The sequence below is a fragment of the Camponotus floridanus genome, unplaced genomic scaffold (genome assembly GCF_003227725.1).
Source record: "Camponotus floridanus strain SB8 unplaced genomic scaffold, Cflo_v7.5 scaffold117, whole genome shotgun sequence".
NCBI lineage: Eukaryota > Metazoa > Arthropoda > Insecta > Hymenoptera > Formicidae > Camponotus > Camponotus floridanus.
The window spans coordinates 438,040-463,277 of NW_020229234.1; the positions used below are offsets into that span (position 1 = coordinate 438,040).

At 37.0% G+C, this 25,238-nt stretch overlaps 1 protein-coding gene across 6 annotated transcripts; it reads left to right on the top strand.

The window, feature by feature from the left end:
- The first annotated feature begins 53 nt into the window (after positions 1-53).
- LOC105248147 lies at positions 54-19,436 on the top strand. Of its 6 annotated transcripts, none has more exons than XM_011252776.3 (8): positions 54-154; positions 12,064-12,536; positions 12,646-13,249; positions 13,511-14,065; positions 15,120-15,245; positions 16,137-16,275; positions 17,770-17,938; positions 18,298-19,436. In XM_011252776.3, exons 2-8 carry the CDS (start codon positions 12,070-12,072, stop codon positions 18,389-18,391), a joined length of 2,154 nt encoding a protein of 717 aa, XP_011251078.1. In that variant the 5' UTR covers positions 54-154; positions 12,064-12,069; the 3' UTR covers positions 18,392-19,436. The 6 variants fall into 6 exon arrangements, 5 of the variants coding, with proteins under 5 accessions (XP_011251078.1, XP_011251072.1, XP_011251073.1 ...); XM_011252770.3 differs by lacking the exon at positions 54-154 and adding an exon at positions 10,119-10,370; XM_011252771.3 differs by lacking the exon at positions 54-154 and adding an exon at positions 10,119-10,370 and having other exon boundaries at positions 13,511-14,056.
- The last annotated feature ends 5,802 nt before the right edge of the window (positions 19,437-25,238 follow it).

Genomic DNA, 25,238 nt, shown 5'->3' on the forward strand with positions numbered 1-25,238 from the left:
CGCTCACAGGCTCACTCGCGAGAACCGAACGAAACGAGGAGTCGACTTGGTCCGAACGTCAAGAGTACCTCGTGGACTTGGTGACAATCAGGAACAATCAGGAGCAATCAGGTGCAATCAGGACGAATACAATCACACGGAGCTCCGTTTACTCGTAAGTCGAAAGCCTTATCATTCTTGTCAAGTTTCGCGCGCTGACAGAGACCGGCATGGCGACGCCGCATCTGTAGCAGCATTCGTGCACGATTGCATTTCAACGGATTCGCAAGCATCAATTGTCGTTGAATAAATTTTTTCCCGCTTGTGATATAATTAGCGAGTCGATTGGTACGATTGAGAAACGAAGTCGAATGACATTAATCGACTTTGAAATCGCATTAGACGATTGAAATAGCTGGATACCTTAAATATGGTTTAAATCTTTTCTCACATGTATCTAGGTAAAAGCGATGAGCTTAGTAATTTTAAAACATAAAAAAGACATTAAGATGTAATAAAGTCGAACGTTGATAAAAGAGCAAATCGGCTAACGCGATTTCATCTCATCGTCAAGAGAGACAGAGAAAGAGAAGAGAAGAAAAAGAGAGAGAGAGAGAGAGAGAGAGAGAAACGCACGTAAGAGAGAGCCGAAAACGAACGTTCGTGGTAACGCGAGCAACGAAAGAAACACTTGTGTTTTATGTTCGAACCTCTTCGACACTTGTGCTTTGTACCTGGCCCGCTTCCTCCTCTTCATCAGTACGATTCCTTAATCTAGGCACGAGCCTCGTCGAACATTATTCGATTCATCCGTCTCCCTTTCCCTTTTTCCCTTCCCCTTTTCTCTTTATTTTTCTCGAAAGTCTTTTTTTTCAAGGTCTCGATCAGATCTTCATCAATCGGTCATGTTAATTCATCTGTTTTATCACTCAAAGACATATCGCACATGCGTACGAAGCTCGCACGATATTACGCTGTAATTAATATATGCTCTAATTGGACACTAATTGTTCCGTGTAATAATAGTTGCATCGTAAAATCAGAATTGTGATGAAATAGACACATGATTAAATAACGTAACGTATTAAGTAACGTAATTATTGAATTATTAAAACGAAAATTAATTCTACCATCGTTGAAATTAAAAAAATTTTTTTTTTTAAATTGAAGAAAAATTCTGCAAAGTATTATAAAGTTGGAGCTATAAAAGCATGAGCTCATTAAAGTATACGTAATTTCCAGTTTATACAAACGACCGAAAATATTTGCAGACTTTCGAGTTTACTCTCTCTTTCTCTTTCTCCCTCTCAAGAGCAAATTAATTATTTTAACGTTTAATTAATTTACCTGCATCTGTCGCTCGAGAAGCATGTCCCAAACGATGTCCAGATTATTCAGTTACAACAATGTCGACAGCAAATATTAAATCGACATAAATATCAACTCGAGTCGGTCCAATGGTGCGCTCGCGAGGGAACATTTCAATGAACAAATATTTTCAGACACCTTTTTCAATAAAATTTTAAGAATCGCAATTTAATTTAATTTCTTCACGAAGTCTTGTACCTTTCCGTATAAGCTTCTTTCAAAATTTATATATTCCAATTATTTTACACGTTCGAAATATATGTTAACATTAGGTACCTTCAACTTTCTACTTTCACAAATCTGGAATTTCGAAAATTTACAGGAGCTTTCTTCTTCAACTATCGATTATATGTCACAAACGAAAGCTATATTCACTATCAATCATCTGTACGTCCACGCGCACACGTAGACATACATGCGCGCACCATACATTTATAAGGCAAAATAATTGTTCGTTGCGCGCAAACTTTTCTTCTCGGTTCGTTCCCGACGCGTTCCATCTTGACAAAAATACGATTCATCGATCCGGATTAAAATCTCAATTGTCACCTGTAGAGAATCCGCGATACGTTCGACATCGGTGCTCCTTGCGATGTCTGGCACGAAACTATCCGTCGCAGGAAAAGAGATATCCGCCGAGAGAGCGCAGATAATATTTTATTAATCATTAAGCACATAGCCGCCGTACATATAAGATAATGGGAATAATATCAGGCAATGACGATAATACTGTTTGTCGTGCACGTTAATTATTGGTCCTCTCGCACCGCGCCGTCGGCTCGTCGCTCCATTATCGATCAATTTATTCGGAATGTTGGCAAAGTTTATTTTTGAAACAAACTGTCGCGTGAATATGCCACGGGAAATAGCAATCAACGCTTCTTCTTTGATTTCGTTCAAATAATTCCAAAGTATTTCGATTCGACAGCGACAACCGAAAGAGATTCTTTTTGAAACGCACATTTCGATAAAATCGAAATATTTACACGTGAGATATTTTCCTTGAAGGATTTAGATATTACACAAATTTTTAAATAATCATTAATAAAAGAATATATTAATAAAAAAAAACGCGCGCGAAAATTTCGTGAAAAAATTTAATTAAAAAAATAACGCGCCTTTATCAATAGACTTAATTCTATTTCAAAATCATCGAGTAAATGTAAATGTGAATTTTAGCTTGAAATTTTTTACAACTCGAATATACATATATTAATAATTACGTTACGCATTAATAGGGATCTGGCAATGATACCGCTTGTAAAGATCTGTCGCCGTTAAAAATGGAAAGAGCGGCGCGGGCTTTAGTTCCGAATGCGAGAACCCAGTGTAAATCATTTTTTTTTTCAAGGTCTCGCGACGTTCCATTCGTAGTCGGCCGATCGAAATACAAATATTGGAATAAAAAGTTTCGATCCCGCCGCTGCAGAAACGCAAACATCGCCATGGCGGTATACGACGCGCGTGTCTCTCCTCTTTGAGAAACGACGGGCAATTTCTTCAGAAACTCTGTAATATTTTTTTCGCGACTAGCAATTTAATTGTCATAAATAGTCGCGAGTAATTGCGAGTACCTTAGTTACCATCCTCCGCTTTCGAGCTCATTTTCATCGGATATTTTACGACGAAGGAACGCACGGTATTTGCGACGAAAATAATGAGCGTGAAATTTGTTTGCACGGCGCGGTTGTAGCGCGATGTTAATCCCGTCGACGTTAAAATCGAGACAGCTCCGTCTCGTTGTAAATTTTACTAATTGCGCCGTAAAACCTTCCCATCTTCTCATCTTTGCACGCGTTGCGAGACGTCGTTAAACACGCGCCGATTGGGCAATAAAGGACTTGTAACGCTCGCCATTTTGATGCACGGGCGTGCACTATGCTTGATTAAAACGATGACAAATTGCAATAAAGTTTTATTGGCTTCTCAGTATTCGATGAGAGACGAGAAGCTAGCCTTAGTGCTGTACTTTGGAAAATTTTCCCAACAAATTAAGTCCATCCTTATCAAATTATGCCATCTAGGGCGTATATACATATATGTGGGAATCTGTTGTCTGTACATCAAACTATAATGTCGTGCAATTCTTCAAGAGAGAATGATTTATCGACGAAAATTATTTTGATGTATTTCAATAAAGGGAAAATCGTAATTTGAATAGCTTAATTATAAAAAAAAAGATGCAATAATCAAAGTTAAAGAGATGTAATAAATGAGAGCGTTGATATTTTCATTAAGATAAAATATTAGTAAAGTAAAAAAAAAAACAATTTAAAAAAATTAAAAGAATATCCAATGATTTTTTAACACTGCGTATATCGGTATTCCTTGAACCGCATGATGTCAACGTGCAAAAATAAGACATCATTTTTACGTAGATTCTCAATGATACGGATTCTCACGTACACACGCGATGCTCGCGCGAATCGTGCTGTCTACCTTTACACGTACACGGACGTACATACTTCAATTTTTCTCACATACGATGATAAGGGATATCTACGTGGCTGATAAAGAAATGACCTCGTGTCTCGTTTAATGACGTAAATCCTCCTTGCGTTCGCTTGCAATTTTTGCTTCCGTCGTGTATTTGTGTCAGAAATACACAAAAGTTCATCCACGAATCAATTTCCAGGCGAAACTCGATGATGTAATTAATAATATATATTCTCGATACACATGATGCACATCGTTATCTACTTTGTGCTTTATTTTTACAGAGCATTATTTATAGAGTTTTTCGCGAGACACTCAAGTTGTCGATCTACTCCTCATTTTGATAATAAATATATAAATCTTACATATTTTACCCTTCGATTACAGTCGAGTATAGTAGGTTTTTTTTTACAAAAAAAAAGATTTATCCAAAGATTTATCTCTAAGACTCATTCACATATTATTACACACACACACACACACACACACACACACACGTGCCAATAATCTTGTTTAGGGAGCTGTAGGACGAGCGCGAAGAAAATATATCGTCAGTCCTCCCTTCCCGCTTCCATTTTTTTCGGTTTACACTCGAATGGGTCTCGCGCAATGCACTTTGGGTTAAAGTATGTTTCGCAGCCCGCGTTTTCATCGTGAATTCCCGGGGAGATTCGCGGATCGATGCAATCGGAGGCAAGTAAGAACGGCCCTACGCGCTCCTGGCGGACCCGACGACTGAAATTATCATTTTAGCTGATATACTAGCTAATGTAAGGATGCAGTTTTATCTCTTATTATCATGGGAAACGAGATAAATCGCGATAGTGCCGTTTATTTTGACAGCGTGGAGGCAACTCGCGCGCCTCCCCATCGGCAATGTTCAACGCTGCGCGTTTTGTGTATCATCGCTCGGGTGGTTTTTCGTCTTTTGCACCTTGCCTGTGTCTACATAATCGCGCGTTCCCGAATTTCGTCGCATGGATTATACAATAAGATTGCGACAGAAACCAAACGCGCGAAAAGCCGCGCATTGTACCTCAAAGTCGTCTTCTTACATCTTCATCGTCTCAATCATTTTCAATCTATAATTAAGTGTATAAGTCAATTATATCCGTAATCCACATTTTGTGACGTTGCCGATTAATTAAAATCTCCAACTCGAAAATAAACTTGAATTAAAATAAAACACAGGTAAAATTAAATATTATTAAATACGTAATATTTATATATCTCTCGAATTAATAAGTTTAAAGTTGCGTATCAACATTATCAATTTCTGCCTTCATCTTAAAAAAAGTACTATTTATTTATTTATTTATTTGCTATCTCTGCATTTTATTTGTCAAGACAAGCGTTCTCGTTTAGAATTTAATTACGACGTTGAGAAATCTTCCACGCAATTGTACATTATAATCCGGCGTCGCCGTTTCCTCTTGTTTGCCGACAACGTGCTGTTTGCTTATTCCGCGACGTATAACGCGATTGTAAACTCAAATAATCGCCAAACTTCGCCTATGAAAGCCCCATATGTAGGTTCGACTTTAACGCGACTGCATATTGCGCCAAGTTAATCCGCGCCAATGCGTTTCCGAGTCAATAATCGGTCGCTTTATCGAGGTGCGACGAGACGAAAAGATCAGGTTTTATGGTTCCGCCGAAAACGCATCATTTCTGCAATCGACGCTTTACGATAATGACTTTTTTATTGACAGCGGAATCGTAACAAATTCGTCGATTGACGAATTGCGCCAAGATCGAAAGATACGAGAAATAACGAGGGAGTAGACGTTGCTGATAATGCGTCAGTCATTTTTTTTGTAACTATAGAGAAAGACTAGACTCGGGGAGTGTACATACAAGTACTATTTATTACAACCTTATCGTACATCTTATCCTTCGATTCTTCAATAATCTCATTATTCTATTGAATTTAATTTTTAATCGATTTGTGGGAAATGAAATTTCCAACCTTATCATTTCTGTTTTATTCGAATGATTATGCGATTACAAAGGCAATATTCAAAATTCGCAATCTCAAATTTATTTGTATTGTCATCATGTATTGTCGCGTTATATAATGACGGTGAATACAAAACGTAAGTTTCTCGTATATTTCTCATTCCCGATAGAAGCGCGTCATTCTTCTCTCATACCCTCGTATAAATTTTCCCACGTTATTTGAAGCCCAGGTTAACAACGGAAAATTGTTACAAAATCAACAGAACTGTAATCCATCGCACCAAACTTTAGATGTGTTGCAATTGTGTACAATCTCCTCTCTTCCTTTTGTCGTGGCTCGTAACAGCTCGCTCTTATCAGCGAAATATTGCTTCGAGAGGAAACCTGCGTCGCGCGTGTGCGTATGTTTGTGCTCTTGATTTCTATCGAGCTTACACGGTATCGTTGCGATCGCATGTAGAAATATCCGTCATCGTCACGTACGCCATTCCGGACAATTTCATGCGCGTCCAAAGGTTTTCGCGGCTTGATATTTTTTTTGCCCCTCGAGCGTCGCGATCTATTATTCTCCTCCTTTCTCCTCCTTTCTCCTCCCGCCTCCTCTTCTCATTTTGATTTCGCTTGTTGCGATCACGTTATTAACTTATATTCTTGAAGATTCGACAACGACCAATTATGATGAATTGCCTTAATTCACTCGATTTAATTAATGATTAATAGTAAAAATCGGGCGAAAGTTGATTTTTTAGAAAATTAAATACATCGCGTATTTTTGTTCAAAGTCTCTATAAGTTAATCCGAGATTGTTTTATTCTAATATCTTTCTTTGATAAACTCTTCTTCTTTAATCTTGATTTAGACTCGAAAGATAACGCAGGGAAGATTAATTCGGATGCGAGAAAGGTAGAGTTTCGGGTTTAAAGGTACTTTACGTGTGTCATGCCTTTTTCGATTACCGAAATTATGACGGTTTCGCTATCGATGACGTTTCGTTTGCAGAAATGAATCAGGACAACGTGATGCAAGCAATAGTTATTATCTCGAGATGATTTTGCGACGCTTGTGTACGCTATTCGTACCATTCGTAATTGAAATGTTACCGTTTTCTTTCTCTCTCGGCGAGCATGCACAACATATTTATATTTTCATTCTAAATTTTCGGACTAAATAATGATTGATCGATGCAATGTATCACAATGATTATCTATGATATTCAATCACATATTAAGATACTCGCGGGCTTTATCGCGCGGGCAAAACTTTAATATCATCATTATTGGCATAATAATTAGTCGTGCGCTGTAATAATTTCTGTAAAAGAAAAAACCGATACATTTTCAATTACATTTCGCGCAAACCATTACAAACATATCATTTAATAAACATTAATCTTTTAATTTAACAAAACTGAATTTTTCCGAATGTTGACGTCGAAAACATTTGCAAAAATTTAATTGTGCTAATGTACGTATTTGACGGTCTTGTCGATTCAGAAGATTGAAGAATATAAAGAAAAGAATTCTTCAATCTTAACGAAATTTAAACGAAAATACGGCATATGCATATATTTTACTTGGTGCATTTAACCAAGATATAGATTCTCATTTTCGAGAAATTCTATAAAACCCTCTTTATCTCCCTGGAGAGACGTAGACGAGAATAATATCGGGGCGAAGTCGCTGATCGGGAATCGAACCCGAGTCTTTCGCTTGCCGGGCGACTGCTCTTACCACTGAGCTATTCAACCCCATACCGATATCACTCTCGTCTATTTATAACTATGGAAAATGAAACGCGATCTTTACAGCTACGCGCGAATTAAACTAAATCGAAAGGAATTAGGCTCGTTATATATTAAATAACATGATAAGAAAACTAGCGTCTACGTCTAATTGTACACGTTAAATTTCGTGTACAATTAAAAAGAATTTTTAGGCATTACCATCCGCTGTGGCTCGTAGACGCTAGTTTTCTTATCATGTTATTTAATATATAACGAGCCTAATTCCTTTCGATTTAGTTTAATTCACGCGTAGCTGTAAAGATCGCGTTTCATTTTCCATAGTTATAAATAGACGAGAGTGATATCGGTGTGGGGTTGAATAGCTCAGTGGTAAGAGCAGTCGCCCGGCAAGCGAAAGACTCGGGTTCGATTCCCGATTCAGCGACTTCACCCCGATATTTTTCGGGTCTACGTCTCTCCAGGGAGATAAAGAAGGTTTTATAGAATTTCTCAAAAATGAGAATCTATATCTTGGTTAAATGCACCAAGTAAAATATATGCATAGGCCGATTTGTGGATTACTTCTTGCGGAATATGTTCTTGTACCGCAAGAAACGTTCCGTTTCCTCTTGTTCCGTTTCCTTTGTTGCTTCATTGTTCTGTAGTTTCTGTTGTTTCTGCAGTTTCTAAGTTGCTCTTCCAGTTTGAGTACGAGAAGCAGTTTTCGGATACTAAAATATATGTATTCTGAAAGAAAAAATTCATTATTAATGGAAAATATCAGTGACAAATGCTAGAAAAAATGGGTCATGATGTAAATGAAAGTTATATAAATAATTATAAGATAAAATTAAGTATAGATATATGCTTTTATCTCTTTAAAGTCTTCATTGTCTTTCTTTTGTTTTGCTAATGAAGTCGCTGAATCGGGAATCGAACCCGAGTCTTTCGCTTGCCGGGCGACTGCTCTTACCACTGAGCTATTCAGCCCCACACCGATACTACCCTCGTCTATTTGTTTATAACTATGGAAAATGAAACGCGATCATTTCAGCTAGCGCGTGAATTAAATTAAATCGAAAGAAATTAAGTATATTTGTATATTTTGCTCATTTGATTGTAAGTTATCCCTACTTGTTCTTTCTTCTGATTGTCTAGTTTTTGCATTTTGTGACTTTTGTATTACTACTGTTTCATTTAATTTCGGTTGTGACAAACGTTTTAATACCGCAATAGAGTCCATTAATTTTCCATGCAGAAAAGAACTAGACTTTATAGTTGAACTCATAACTGGAATAGGTTTTCCAATTGCATCTTCATACATAGATGCTTCATCAATATCATCTGTATTTAATGTTGCATTATCAACTTCATTTACTTCTTTTCTCTGAGATGTTTTAGAACTTGATCTGCTAGAGATTAGATTACATGATTTATATACATTATATATCACTAGAATGTATATTTACATGAATATATAAATGAATGTATATTTATATGAATATTTATAAAAACAAGACGCGTAATTTAAACGTATGAAATTTTATAGATTCTAGGAAAAAGATATCATCGGCTTTCCGTTCGATTGAAACGAGATTTTATTACAAATCCGTCGCAGCGGGGTTCCCTTTTCCCCCGACTGATCGATGCGCACGGGAATGAATCATCCCTCTCGCTCTCTCACTCTCTCTCTCTCTATATGGTCAAGCTGTCGCCGCTACAAAATGGCGTTAGCAACGATGGCCGACGATGACGACGAGGTCTCACGTGGACACGTCCCGTTCCCCCGCACCGTCCCTCGTTATCTCATCTCGTCGCAGCTACATCGTGCCTTATCAACGAGCAAACAAACGGACACCTTCACGACCTTTTTTTCCCCCCCGTACTGTATGTGTGTAATTTACCCAATCCGAGTGGACAGAATTACGAAATTCGGTTTCGTTGGATTCTTTCTGACCATCTATTTTTATCGTCCACGCTACAACCTGGCTTGTGAGTCGACGGATATGACGTCATGAAATAATTTTTGTAATTCTTCAAAAATATTTCGAAAAGAAATCATCGAGTAAAGATTCGTTTTATCGAGATATTGTTGTTGAAAACAACATTTCGTCACTGGAACAATTAGACCTTTTTTTTAAATACACATTTTTATTCTCCTTTTGAATTGAAGAAAAGATAAATATATATATATATATTTAGTTTTCGGGGAGAGAAAGGGAAAGGGGAGACGAAGGAATGTAAAGCATGCAGCTCTCGCACGTCGCATTTTTGCGCAGCAAAGGACGACAGAAAGAGAGAGAAAGGGAGAGAGAGAGAGAAGCACGATCGATTCTGGCAGCAACAACAGCACGAAAGTATAACTGTAGAAAGAATCTCGTAACCAGTTGACCAATGAACGCGAGGGTCCGCCCAATCGCTTCCGCTGCTGTCAATCTAAACTGTCTATTGCAAGTTGTCCACATGCAGCTTCTCTCTCTCCTTCTCTCTCTCTCTCTCTCTCTCTCTCTCTCTCTCGCTCTCGCTCTCGCTCTCTCTCTCTCTCTTTCGTTCCTCCGCTACGCATCGACCAAGAGGAGAAGAGCACGTCGTTTCACCTATCCAGGTACGGTACAGGTATAGTAGAAACTCACCGGCGGTTCGCTGCGGTTCCACCACCTTTCTTCGCACATCTCTTTGTGGTACGGGCTGTCTCTTCTTGCCGTCGTCAGTTGGCTTCCCGCCAGCGGAGGAAGCGTCTCTTTACTTGAACGATTCTTCTCAACGATCCACGTCGCGATTACTTCCGAGTGCATGTACATTTCATGCCAACATCGATTTAATCCGAGATTAGTGCGTTGCAGGGTGCGTCGGGAAAACAGCGAGGACGCGACACGATTCTCAAATGCGACACGCATCGAACGAGGTACCGATGGATTTTCACTCAGAAAAATATGTATGGAATTGCCGAAGAATTTGGTGTCGATCGAGAAATTGTACTTGACAAAATTGCGACATTTTCAATTACTTAAATAAAACTTATCGTTTCAGAGCACGTCGAGTCTCGAAAGTCTTCTGAATTGAAGCATCTTTATATTTCGACTTTACTCGTTACGAAATGATAAATTCACAAAAGTTTGTTATTTACAGAAAAAAATGATAGTCTGAAATAAAATAAAATTTTTAATTGCTTCGCGCATACAAATAAACACATATATAATATGATTTTTAATTTCTTCAACACGCGATAGTTTATTCGATATTTGAGAGAGAAATATTTATTCGTTATTTCGATTAAAATATTCATTAAACAAAAATAAACGTGATATAATTTTTGTTCTCCCGAACGTATGATTTCTTCAAACTTGAGAAAGACTTAAGATTTATTCCAATTAAAGTATTCACGAAGCAATCGCCATTCGCAAATTAATTTTCTCCGTTACTCCATTTCCGACAGTTTAACGCTTAATTTGACGGTAATGGACGCTTTTCGCTCGCTTTAACGCAGTTTAATATGACTCACCACGTCGCGTTATTCCGATTTGACGTCCGCGGTACCGGGACACAGATTGCGGGATCATCGCCGACGGTGATGTAGCGGAAGTCGCGCGAGGTCTTTGCCAAAGAAAGAGAGCCGTCGCGTAGCCGCTCTCGTGCCGGAAGTCGAAACTTGACATTGCCGAGCGGAAGTGTGACGCAGGACAAACACGGTACCTCTCGCATTTTTCTCGAGACGGACGAGGTGTGTCTCGGTCCTTTCCCTCTCCGCTAAATCCGCCGTGTGTCTGTGTGTCTGTGTTTTTGCCCGAAACGATCTCGTGTCGCGTGCCTCGAGGATTCCCCTGAAAGAATGACTAATCGATAATCCGTCAGGACCATTCTTTAGCCTTTACCTCAATTTTGCATAATTTTTTAGGTAAATACGCTCCTTACTCTCGACTACCGTCCGATCCTTGAAATATTATTCCGAGTCCTTGGATGAAACGATCTGTACATCTCTTTAGAAAAATTATCCTCTCGCGAAAGCGCAAAGCGCGAAATGCGTATTCGATGATTTCTTCGGCGAAATATCCCTGCCGTAATTGCTCCATCGGAGCGAAAGCAAAAGTTTCCGTAAAGATCGCCGACCTAGACACCAATCTCTTATGTTATCCGGTTTGAAAATCCGACATATGACTTTACTCGCACGATTCCGTTATCGCGACGATAACGCTGCTCCGATGTCTTTACACGCGAGTTTTCGCGACACGTGGTCGTTCCGTTATTAAGCAATTTTATTTATGTATTAAACTGTCGAGAACGCTTAAGCTTTGACTATGAAAATTGAAAAATTTGCATCCTCTTCCGACAAGTAATAAATAATAATATAATATTACTCGTAATAAATAATAATATAATAGGGGTATTTGAAACTATTTACAGACTGTCGCATAACGAACTCAATATAATATAATATTTGTATTTGAAACTATTTACTGACTGCCACATAAATAACTCAAAGACATTTTGGTTCTATAGAAAATTTCTATAGAAACAAGTTGACAAGTTATTTTGGAACATGTGCGACAGAGATTAGATTACATTATTTTTGAATAATGACAACTCCTTGGTTTACTTAGGATACGATGATGAAAGAAACGCTGGTCAAGCAAGAAATCAAAATGGAGTGGGAGAGCCATCATGTCGACGATAGTTCTCCGCAAGTTACCGCAACCGATGATCAGACGGTGTCCAGCCCTCAAAGCGTCATAACGAGCAGAAAGCACGTTCGAACGATCACTACCGCCGGTCATATAACCGAGGGAATCGCCGAAGTCGATCCGGAATCGCCGGACTCCAATTCGGTCAGCGGGAATCTCCATCAGCAGAGAAACGAGCGGCAACACGAGCAAACGCAGCAGCGTAATTATCACGAGGAGCAGACTCATCAGGCGCATTACGTGCAGATCTCTCATCCGGGCGCAGTCGAGGTGGATCAACGAGCGGATCAACAACGCGTCGTTTACGGCACTAGTAACGGCCCTCAAATACAGGTCGAAGTTTCCGAGAGCTCCGGGGGCACCATTGCGCTTACGGTCAAGGAACCACCCAGGTAAGAACGGTCGACACATTTTTTTCTAAAACTAAGTGTTTATAAAAAAAAAAAGAGAGAAAGAAAAAGAAACACGCACTTAAACGTCGTGTGGTTTGGTCGAACGAAGATACGAGACTCCCGCACCGGACGGTACCGAGATGGACCGGTACGCGATATCTTATCCGGATAGTCACGAGATACGAAGGGAGAATCAAGTGATCGCCGTACAAATGGCCGATCGGCGAGGCCAGCATCAGGCCGGGCATCAGAAATTCAGTCCGCACGACAATCATCATCAGGCGAGATATACATCGCCGGTTCTCACCGCCACGACGGAGGACTACGGCGCTGCGACGATCGCCGCGCAATCGGGATCCACGGTCCATCTGGGGTCACCCGCACCGCCGTATTCGCCGCCCATGGACGGCATTCGTCCCGGTCAGCAGCAGTCGCAACAACACCTCGTGTCGACGAGCTACTCCGACGCCAGCGGCGTCGTCAAGTACGATCCGCCCGAGTCCGCGACCGCCGTGGAAACCATCAAAGGTCCGAACACGTACACCACTCTAGAGACAGTCGCCATTCCGCCCGCGCAAACCGCTCAATATACGCAATATTTGTCGGCCAGCGAGACGTTTCAGCAGGCACCGACCTATAGCTATGCCAAACCGGGCGATCCCGTGATCCTGGCGTATCCACCATCAACTCCACTTGGATCGAGAGTGACCGAGGTAAGAAGAGAGAGAGAGAGAGCGAGAGAAACAGAAAAAGAGAAAGAGCTTTTAGAAATTTGTTATTTGAATCGCACTTAATTACTCTCGTTTCTATAATTTTAACTATATAAAAATATATAAATATTAAAAAATTACAATTATATATATATATATATATATATATATATATATACACACACATAAATAAAAACAAATTACTAACATTGTCCTAATCTTATCTTTTGACCCAAGAAAAGATACATTCATTCGTTTCAACAGGTGGAATCACCCGGCAATGCGTTCATGAAAGGTGATCCGACGTTGACGTCATCCTTGACCTCCGCTCGGGCGGTTCCGCTACATTACGAGCAACCCGGTTCGCCGGGTTCTCAAGTGACTTTGTACAGCACAGGACCGACGTCGTATCAATACGTGAAGCAATCCTCGGCGCAAAACGATCCTTACTGGCCGGCCGGTAGCACCCCCTCGCCCCCGACCTTGGAGTACGTCCCGAGTTATCCGAGCATCATCTCCGTCGGCGACACCAATATGCAGCTGTACTCGGGTGGCGGATACAGCGTCTCTACGAGCGGGGGCGGACCATCGGGATGGACTACTACCCTTCCGATTGCCGGTACCGACGAGTCCTTCGAAAATGCCGTTATAGAAACCAAAGAATGCGCCAACTGTGCGTCACAAATGACGCCGTTATGGAGACGGGACGGCGCCGGGCATTATCTTTGCAATGCCTGCGGACTTTATGGCAAGATGAACGGGGTCAACAGGCCACCCATGAGATGTCCTAAACCGAAGCAGACGGTACCGGTAAACATTGTGCGAATCTTTATTATTACGATATAATTATTTAAATATTGTATATTCAACTCTATATATATCTGAAAATCACTTTTCCTCCCCGAGAACACTCGACTCTCTATACAGAGTTTTTATCTCTGTTACTTTTCTCTTTGAGTCATCGTTATTTTTTTTCTATTTATTATTTATTTAACTTGATATTTCGATTTTTTTTGAGCTAAGGTTTACTCGGTTTTTTTTCTTTTCTGATATTTTTTAACATAATAAATTTTATGCTCAATATAATTGTTGAAATATTAAAAAAAAAACCAAGAGATCTCTCAAAACACAATCTGCAATTTTCGCGTTCGAATGCTCGACAGCCGAAATACGTATGACCATCGCCAAAACGGGGCCACCGATATTTACCCTGATAAATTTCTCGCTTGAAGCGTACATGACTTCGATATTAAGTAACGTTCTTGCCTTCTCTCTCTCTCTCTCTCTCTCTCTCTCTCGTTTCCTTCTACGTTATAAAAGACAGAGAAAAGGGGGATGTTATCTCTTGTTGAGTAAATAATCACTACGGGGACTCACTGGCGGCTGTTATTTGCTCTAGTTTTCTCGCGCCGAGCACTCCCATTTTCGTAGTCTCGATTCCTCAAACACCCCGTCGTGACGACGCAGCATTTTATGACGTCATCGACTAAGAACGAGGAATTTTCTCATCTCTCGCGCGACCTTAAAATTTACGAAAAGAAACAACATATGTCTTAATCATAAATTATTTGATGCAAACAAGAGAGTGCGTCGCTCGTGAAATATGCAACTTGTTTTTGTAATTTAATGCTCCGTTAAATAAGGGAAATTATCATTAAATATCCTTTTAAATACGGTATTTTTTCACACTGCTTACAACTTTTGTGTGTGAGAGAGAGAGAGAGACGAGAGAAAGACAATACTAAAATATTTCAAATATGGAATTTGTGTACTAATCATTTGCTCTCTTTAAAGATCTCTGACACATATTTTTATCATACACGCAATAACTTAATATTGTGTGTTTATATGAAAATAACACTTTTTTTTACAGACCGGTGTACGAAGGACAGGAGTTCAATGTGCAAATTGCAGAACAAACAACACGACTCTTTGGCGGCGAAATAACAATGGTGAACCAGTTTGCAACGCGTGCGGACTTTATTTCAAGCTGCATAATGTGAGTCGCAAAATTATACTTTTTCTTTTATATCCGGATTTAAACGGAAATTTCGTTAACGTATTTATAATCGACATCTCTTAATATCATTACAAGCTACAAATATTTCTATAAATAATAATAAATGATAGTAACAATAAATTAAAAACAAATTATTGGCGTATGAAAAGCGTAATTTACAAAAAACAAAACTTTCTTTTTCCTCAATGTATCCGAATAATATAAGAATTACAATGACACAATGCGTTGATCCACTCTCTCGCGATATAAAAATACCAAAAGAGCAGTATAGTAAATTACTTTAATTAATACATTAATCTCGTTACAACTGGTCAGCGCATCGTTATCGGTCTTTTTGCGATCGCTAGTCAATGATAACGGTGACTTGATTGTTTTTACACGCACGATTCCGTTTCGACGTTGTAGAAGAGCGCAGATTATCGCGCGGATCTGTGCAAACCATCGTGACAATAAATTTAATTAAAACAGAGATTGATGAGCGGTTATGCTATGAATCGAAAAAAATTCATATTATCATATATTTCTATATCTATATCTTTTTTTTATTTTTACTCCTCTCAATCTTAATATTAAACTTTGCAGAACAAGTGGTGTTCATACTTTGGCCCTACTGTAGTATATATATATATATATATATATATATATATATATATATATATATATCATCTCGAGTAATAATCCTATTATCTTATCTACAAACATTTTCGTACATAAAATAAAAGAATTAAAAAATATAAAATTATTTATAAATGATCGAGAGCCTCGATCAATCTTAAAGCTAGAAAGCTCGTGCTAAATTGACGTTTCATTACTTTTTTACGTCAAAGCTGGAAAAAAGAGCGCGCACACATAATTAATTTGATTCGACAGGTGAACAGGCCGTTGAGCATGAAGAAGGAGGGAATACAGACGCGAAAACGGAAACCAAAGAATCATTCGGGATCCATCACTGGAAATCTCCCCGGACCTAGTGGTATCCACAAGACCGAGATCAAGTCCAACCTACTCGGTGAGTCTTCGGTGAGCAAGTCTATTATACAGTTTATTTTCATTTACACACACTCCCTTTCCTACTTATCACCTCGATTTAAAGATATACAGGATACAAATCGTGCCCTAAATAAACTACACAATTCTTCGCGAGCTTAAACCATTTTCATTATTCAAAAGCTATTGTCAAGTTTACCGCCATTCTCTCTATGATACAATGACACCCTGTGATGTTCTCATTCTTTCTCGCGAACGTTAATCGAATATTTAATCGGTTCGATTAGGTGTACCTACAGGTAGAAACGAGATGGTTCGAGAAATATAAATTTGCACGTAAAATGCTAAAACTATTTTTAATATACATTATTGAACAATTATACGAGCAATCGCTAGACTTATATCATAATATATTATAAAGCCATTGCGCAATTATTAAAATATGAAGCTAACAATTATTTTTACCGTTTTAATTTTATCGATGTTTGAATGATCAATTAACTTCTTGTATGCGAGTGAATCGTTTTTCAGAAAACGCAGAAAGTCGTAATTCCTATCCTCGTCCATCGGTAGCTTCGATGGCCGACTATACGATACGATTATGTGTACATGTGATAGCGCGAAGGGGGATCGACGAAAGAGCACACAATAACCGATAGTACCTCGGATTGGTCAAAGCTTGGAATGCGCGATAGCGACACTTCTCTCCGTTTTGACAGGGGATTAAATAAAAAAATACGCGAAATACGCGAGGAGAGAACGTGGAACATTACCCTTGATATTTTAATATATATTCCTCACACGCGAATTAAAGCGTAATAACATCGAAAAATTGCGCGTTTATCACGTCTAGAAAATTTTAATTAAAGCCATATTGGAGGAGAAAAAAAATTAGCAACTTTGCATGTCCGATTATATTTATATTAAATCATACTTGATTATATCGAACATTATTATTCGAGATAGTCTCTCGACTTTGCGGGCTCGCAAGAATGACGGATCGTGAATTTTCCACTCGAGCTGTGCGTTTATCTCTTTTGAGAATCAAGACCTTGAGGTACTTCTTACGAGCGACAAAACAAGGATCAAAAGTCGATCAACGGGCACGTCGATTATTCATCTTGATAAGAGCGCGAGTCGATTGAATTGAATGAATTTTTGCGAAATGTGTTGAAGAAATAATTAAAGAATAAAAACTGAAGCCTCGTTGTAAAAATTCGATTCTGTTTTTTTTACATCTAACAATAAGTAAACGAGATAGGCTATTAATTTGAAGAAAAATTGATGTGTCGCTAATGATAAAAATTGATGTGTCGCTAATGATAAAAATTAATAACGTGAAATTCCAACGATAGAAATACTAGAATAATAATCGAATATTAGCGCCTGCATCTCTCGCAAAATAGAATTCATACACACATATCGCGCGTTAAAAAAAAGTGAGATTAATCAGAGCATAAGGTGTGACGAGCAGAGTAATCGTGACCGATGTTGTCTCTCTTTGTTGACGTTACAGTGGACGCGTTGCAGTTGAATACAATATACACAAGCGGGGGCGGGGGTGGTGAAGGGGTCGAAGGGCACAGTCTTCCTGTAGGTACACCAACTGGAGCGCAATTAGGACACGCACATTCGCCCCTTGCATTACCTACCGCCGCCGTGTTGAATCGCCAAACCACCCTTACGTAAGTCATCAATCATTAGTCTCACTTGAGATGTATTCCGATACGCGTTTGTGTGTGTGTGTATGTGTATACGTACAACGGATTATCGTTAATTTATTAATAAATTTGCCTGATTAAATATAAAATTTAAAAAAGCGGAACAAAAAGTGAAATAAAAATATATGATTTTTAATAATAAAAATAATGAAATTCAAATGTAATTCTATACGATTGCTAGATTATATTTCATTGTCAAAATTTGATTCTTCTATTTATATCTATACGCAAATATGATGACATGATATATTAATTTGAGAAAAATTGAGATACGTCGCTAATAATAATAATTTATTAATATCCATTTAATTTTTCCACTCTAGCGTGCCACCCCTAGAACCAATCACTAGTCAGTCCAGCGGTGACCTCGCCTCGGTTATAACGTCTACTACGGCAGCACATTCCGAGAGATCGTAGAGAACCGTTTCGTTCTTACCGACTTGAAAGCACTTGCCGACTGCAGCTGCAACGAACTCTGTGAAAAAAATTCTGGCAAAAGCATACCGATTTATGATTGCTTATCGGTATCGATGTTTATCGACAACGCAGAGTGCACGAAAATATGAAGACGATACGTATCATTTTGTAGAAATAAAATAATATGTATTTTTTATAAGGAATCCGTATTCGCTCGATCATTCAATGCTGGAGGAAGAGCATACGAGCTTTATCATAATCCTATAAAAAATAAAAAATACAACGCTAAACGCGCAATGTTAACGGGAAGTTTAGCATCCTAGTCTAATTATTGCGAATTTGAGATTAGGAAATAACTATGAATAATGTTATATATTCCTATCGCGCTTTATATATATATATATATATTTATATTTATTTAAGTTACATTTACTTAACAGTCTATGTCAGCGCTTGAAAATTAAAAAGCGTGATATTGTATAGCATATTATTCTGTTCTATTATCTCTTTACGCTTTACACTAATTATTAATCATGTCGAAATTTTGCAAAATAACGAAAGCATCTACGATCTATTATATATGATACAATATCGGTAATATTTTCTACAATAATGCGTCCCTTTGACGTTATACTATCGATATTGTAGACTGCTTCATCGCAGAATATACCTGAACCGATACGCTCCCTGTCAGAAGAAACGAAAGATACAATTATATTGTAAGGAGAAAGAAAAATGTGAAAAAACTTATATTATGGATTATATAAAATTTCAATTAAATTTGACTCGAGTCTCTTCTTTTACATAAAGATGTTTTATAAGAAGCTCTTTTATACAGAGACTCTAGTTCAAATCACATTTTATTATGTTATTCGTTATCTATTTTACAATATACTTGATTTCTTTTCGTCTCTTTTACGATAATGCAACGTACAAGACATTCTAAATGATTAATCTATATTTAGCGTGCGACTTGTACTTAACATGTGACATGTATATAGTATGGCTCATATTTGCTCGATTTTGTAAATATATATTTACATCACGTGATCCAAAGATATATAAATATATATATATAGAAAAAAAGAAAGAAAGAGAGAGAGAGACGTATATTTTATAATTTTCTCCAAAGAATATTACATACATATATATAACTATGTATTTTTAGACATTTTCTGCAAATGATTCTCTTTAAATATAATATCTTTCAAAGCGAGATCTTTTTCTCTCTTATCGACGATATTTACATTGTGCATAATGTAATCGCATACTAATTATGCAAGTATATCTTGTCCCAGTATCATCAAAGAGAATTTTAGATTACGATAAATCGAATTATTTTAAATATAAATTATAAATATTTAAGCGTAATAGTAAATTTTTAATCCTTCATTTTTTCTTTTTAAATATTATTAACAATTTCGCGATATTTTAAAAAATTGTAAGCTGAGATTCTTTCCCAGGAATCCGGCAGCAGCTCGTTATCGAAAAGTTCCCGAGATGATAATATCTATCTGTAACCCATCCAATGATGCGTGACTTATTAATTAGACATTGTTTGACATTAGAACATGTATCGTGCGAATAGGATAAATTATTTAACGTTGCACATATGCGTTACATGAAAAATAACAAATATCGTATTTATAGACGCGATAAAAGTGCGCGAATTATCGTACATCTTATTTTATATCAATAATCCGTACGCATCGTATAATAAACAAGCAAATTGCGCGATAAAGCCGAGTATAAAGCGCGCAAAATTCATCATCCTAAATCAAGCTATGTATTATCTTCTTCATAGAGGAACGATGGTTTTTTATTACTTTTTATTACTTCAGAAAGACATATTTTATCGATTGACCCTTCAACGAAATTTTACATTCTGTACATTGCAAGAAAAAAAAGAATATAAGTATAAATAAATTTGCGTGGATTTGCGACTTATAGAAAATTAGAAAATTATTAAAAATACATTTAATGGCTTATGTGTATATGTATATGTGAATAAAATTTTTTTCGTTACACCAGAGAGAAACCTGAGAGCGGCCACCTCGCTTTAACGGATATATTGTCCTAATGCGCTCCCTGACAAAGTGGACGTCAACTACATCCATTAAAGTCGATAATAATACATGGTTCGTGTCTGAGCTATGGTTCATGTCCAAGCTATGGAGTGACCCCAAAAGTGATACTCCCTCTATGGACATTCAAAACATGGACATGAACTACAAAGTCAAAGTCCATGAATGTTCTCAGAGGGTAATATATAATTGCACAATTTCTGGTTTTGTTCCGTGCTATGTACACGAAATGCCGGTAGCACCAGTGCTATATAACAATTAAATACTTATGTGTGTAAATTGATAATAAATAAATTATTCAATCGCGACAGATACTGTAATATTCAAAGATGAAATAAATATTTTTCAAAATAAATTGGTAAATAATACGGTTCTATGTATTTATCAACATGATAATTAAATAAAGAGCATTAAGAGCCCACAAAACGCGGATGGCAATGCGTAAATTATTTCGAACATTAATTGTTCGCGAAATTTTTTTTTTTTTTTTTTTTTTAAATGCGTTATTAGGAGAACATGATTTGTAAAGAGGTCATCAACGCATTATCGACCTCCTCGCAAAATATATTCTCCTGATAATATAAAATAATAAGAAACGAATTTTCGAAAATTTTCACGCTTGCGTTATTAGGAGAACATGATTTGTAAAGAGGTCATCAACGCATCATCGACCTCCTCGCAAAATATATTCTCCTGATAATATAAAATAATAAGAAACGAATTTTCGAAAATTTTCACGCTTGCGTTATTAGGAGAACATGATTTGTAAAGAGGTCATCAACGCATCATCGACCTCCTCGCAAAATATATTCTCCTGATCATATAAATTATAAGAAACGAATTTTCGAAAATTTTCGCGTTTGCGTTATTAGGAGAACATGATTTGTAAAGAGGTCATCAACGCATCATCGACCTCTTCGCACAATATATTCTCCTGATCATATAAATTATAAGAAACGAATTTTCGAAAATTTTCGCGCTTGCGTTATTAGGAGAACATGATTTGTAAAGAGGTCATCAACGCATCATCGACCTCCTCGCACAATATATTCTCCTGATAATATAAAATAATAAGAAACGAATTTTCGAAAATTTTCACGTTTGCGTTATTAGGAGAACATAATTTGTAAAGAGGTCATCAACGCATCATCGACCTCCTCGCAAAATATATTCTCCTGATAATATAAAATAATAAGAAACGAATTTTCGAAAATTTTCACGCTTGCGTTATTAGGAGAACATGATTTGTAAAGAGGTCATCAACGCATCATCGACCTCCTCGCAAAATATATTCTCCTGATAATATAAAATAATAAGAAACGAATTTTCGAAAATTTTCACGCTTGCGTTATTAGGAGAACATGATTTGTAAAGAGGTCATCAACGCATCATCGACCTCCTCGCAAAATATATTCTCCTGATAATATAAATTATAAGAAACGAATTTTCGAAAATTTTCACGTTTGCGTTATTAGGAGAACATGATTTGTAAAGAGGTCATCAACGCATCATCGACCTCCTCGCAAAATATATTCTCCTGATATATAAATTATAAGAAACGAATTTTCGAAAATTTTCACGTTTGCGTTATTAGGAGAACATGATTTGTAAAGAGGTCATCAACGCATCATCGACCTCTTCGCACAATATATTCTCCTGATCATATAAATTATAAGAAACGAATTTTCGAAAATTTTCGCGCTTGCGTTATTAGGAGAACATGATTTGTAAAGAGGTCATCAACGCATCATCGACCTCCTCGCACAATATATTCTCCTGATAATATAAAATAATAAGAAACGAATTTTCGAAAATTTTCACGTTTGCGTTATTAGGAGAACATAATTTGTAAAGAGGTCATCAACGCATCATCGACCTCCTCGCAAAATATATTCTCCTGATAATATAAAATAATAAGAAACGAATTTTCGAAAATTTTCACGCTTGCGTTATTAGGAGAACATGATTTGTAAAGAGGTCATCAACGCATCATCGACCTCCTCGCAAAATATATTCTCCTGATAATATAAAATAATAAGAAACGAATTTTCGAAAATTTTCACGCTTGCGTTATTAGGAGAACATGATTTGTAAAGAGGTCATCAACGCATCATCGACCTCCTCGCAAAATATATTCTCCTGATAATATAAATTATAAGAAACGAATTTTCGAAAATTTTCACGTTTGCGTTATTAGGAGAACATGATTTGTAAAGAGGTCATCAACGCATCATCGACCTCCTCGCAAAATATATTCTCCTGATAATATAAATTATAAGAAACGAATTTTCGAAAATTTTCACGTTTGCGTTATTAGGAGAACATGATTTGTAAAGAGGTCATCAACGCATCATCGACCTCTCGCACAATATATTCTCCTGATCATATAAATTATAAGAAACGAATTTTCGAAAATTTTCACGTTTGCGTTATTAGGAGAACATGATTTGTAAAGAGGTCATCAACGCATCATCGACCTCCTCGCACAATATATTCTCCTGATAATATAAATTATAAGAAACGAATTTTCGAAAATTTTCGCGCTTGCGTGATTAGGAGAACATGATTTGTAAAGAGGTCATCAACGCATCATCGACCTCCTCGCACAATATATTCTCCTGATAATATAAATTATAAGAAACGAATTTTCGAAAATTTTCACGTTTGCGTTATTAGGAGAACATGATTTGTAAAGAGGTCATCAACGCATCATCGACCTCCTCGCACAATATATTCTCCTGATAATATAAATTATAAGAAACGAATTTTCGAAAATTTTCACGTTTGCGTTATTAGGAGAACATGATTTGTAAAGAGGTCATCAACGCATCATCGACCTCCTCGCAAAATATATTCTCCTGATCATATAAATTATAAGAAACGAATTTTCGAAAATTTTCGCGTTTGCGTTATTAGGAGAACATGATTTGTAAAGAGGTCATCAACGCATCATCGACCTCCTCGCAAATATATTCTCCTGATAATATAAATTATAAGAAACGAATTTTCGAAAATTTTCGCGCTTGCGTTATTAGGAGAACATGATTTGTAAAGAGGTCATCAACGCATCATCGACCTCCTCGCACAATATATTCTCCTGATAATATAAATTATAAGAAACGAATTTTCGAAAATTTTCACGTTTGCGTTATTAGGAGAACATGATTTGTAAAGAGGTCATCAACGCATCATCGACCTCCTCGCACAATATATTCTCCTGATAATATAAATTATAAGAAACGAATTTTCGAAAATTTTCGCGCTTGCGTTATTAGGAGAACATGATTTGTAAAGAGGTCATCAACGCATCATCGACCTCCTCGCACAATATATTCTCCTGATAATATAAATTATAAGAAACGAATTTTCGAAAATTTTCACGTTTGCGTTATTAGGAGAACATGATTTGTAAAGAGGTCATCAACGCATCATCGACCTCCTCGCAAAATATATTCTCCTGATCATATAAATTATAAGAAACGAATTTTCGAAAATTTTCACGTTTGCGTTATTAGGAGAACATGATTTGTAAAGAGGTCATCAACGCATCATCGACCTCCTCGCAAAATATATTCTCCTGATAATATAAATTATAAGAAACGAATTTTCGAAAATTTTCACGTTTGCGTTATTAGGAGAACATGATTTGTAAAGAGGTCATCAACGCATCATCGACCTCCTCGCACAATATATTCTCCTGATAATATAAATTATAAGAAACGAATTTTCGAAAATTTTCGCGCTTGCGTTATTAGGAGAACATGATTTGTAAAGAGGTCATCAACGCATCATCGACCTCCTCGCACAATATATTCTCCTGATAATATAAATTATAAGAAACGAATTTTCGAAAATTTTCGCGCTTGCGTTATTAGGAGAACATGATTTGTAAAGAGGTCATCAACGCATCATCGACCTCCTCGCACAATATATTCTCCTGATAATATAAATTATAAGAAACGAATTTTCGAAAATTTTCACGTTTGCGTTATTAGGAGAACATGATTTGTAAAGAGGTCATCAACGCATCATCGACCTCCTCGCACAATATATTCTCCTGATAATATAAATTATAAGAAACGAATTTTCGAAAATTTTCCGTTTCGTTATTAGGAGAACATGATTTGTAAAGAGGTCATCAACGCATCATCGACCTCCTCGCACAATATATTCTCCTGATAATATAAATTATAAGAAACGAATTTTCGAAAATTTTCGCGTTGCGTTATTAGGAGAACATGATTTGTAAAGAGGTCATCAACGCATCATCGACCTCCTCGCACAATATATTCTCCTGATAATATAAATTATAAGAAACGAATTTTCGAAAATTTTCACGTTTGCGTTATTAGGAGAACATGATTTGTAAAGAGGTCATCAACGCATCATCGACCTCCTCGCACAATATATTCTCCTGATAATATAAATTATAAGAAACGAATTTTCGAAAATTTTCACGTTTGCGTTATTAGGAGAACATGATTTGTAAAGAGGTCATCAACGCATCATCGACCTCCTCGCAAAATATATTCTCCTGATCATATAAATTATAAGAAACGAATTTTCGAAAATTTTCACGTTTGCGTTATTAGGAGAACATGATTTGTAAAGAGGTCATCAACGCATCATCGACCTCCTCGCAAAATATATTCTCCTGATCATATAAATTATAAGAAACGAATTTTCGAAAATTTTCACGTTTGCGTTATTAGGAGAACATGATTTGTAAAGAGGTCATCAACGCATCATCGACCTCCTCGCAA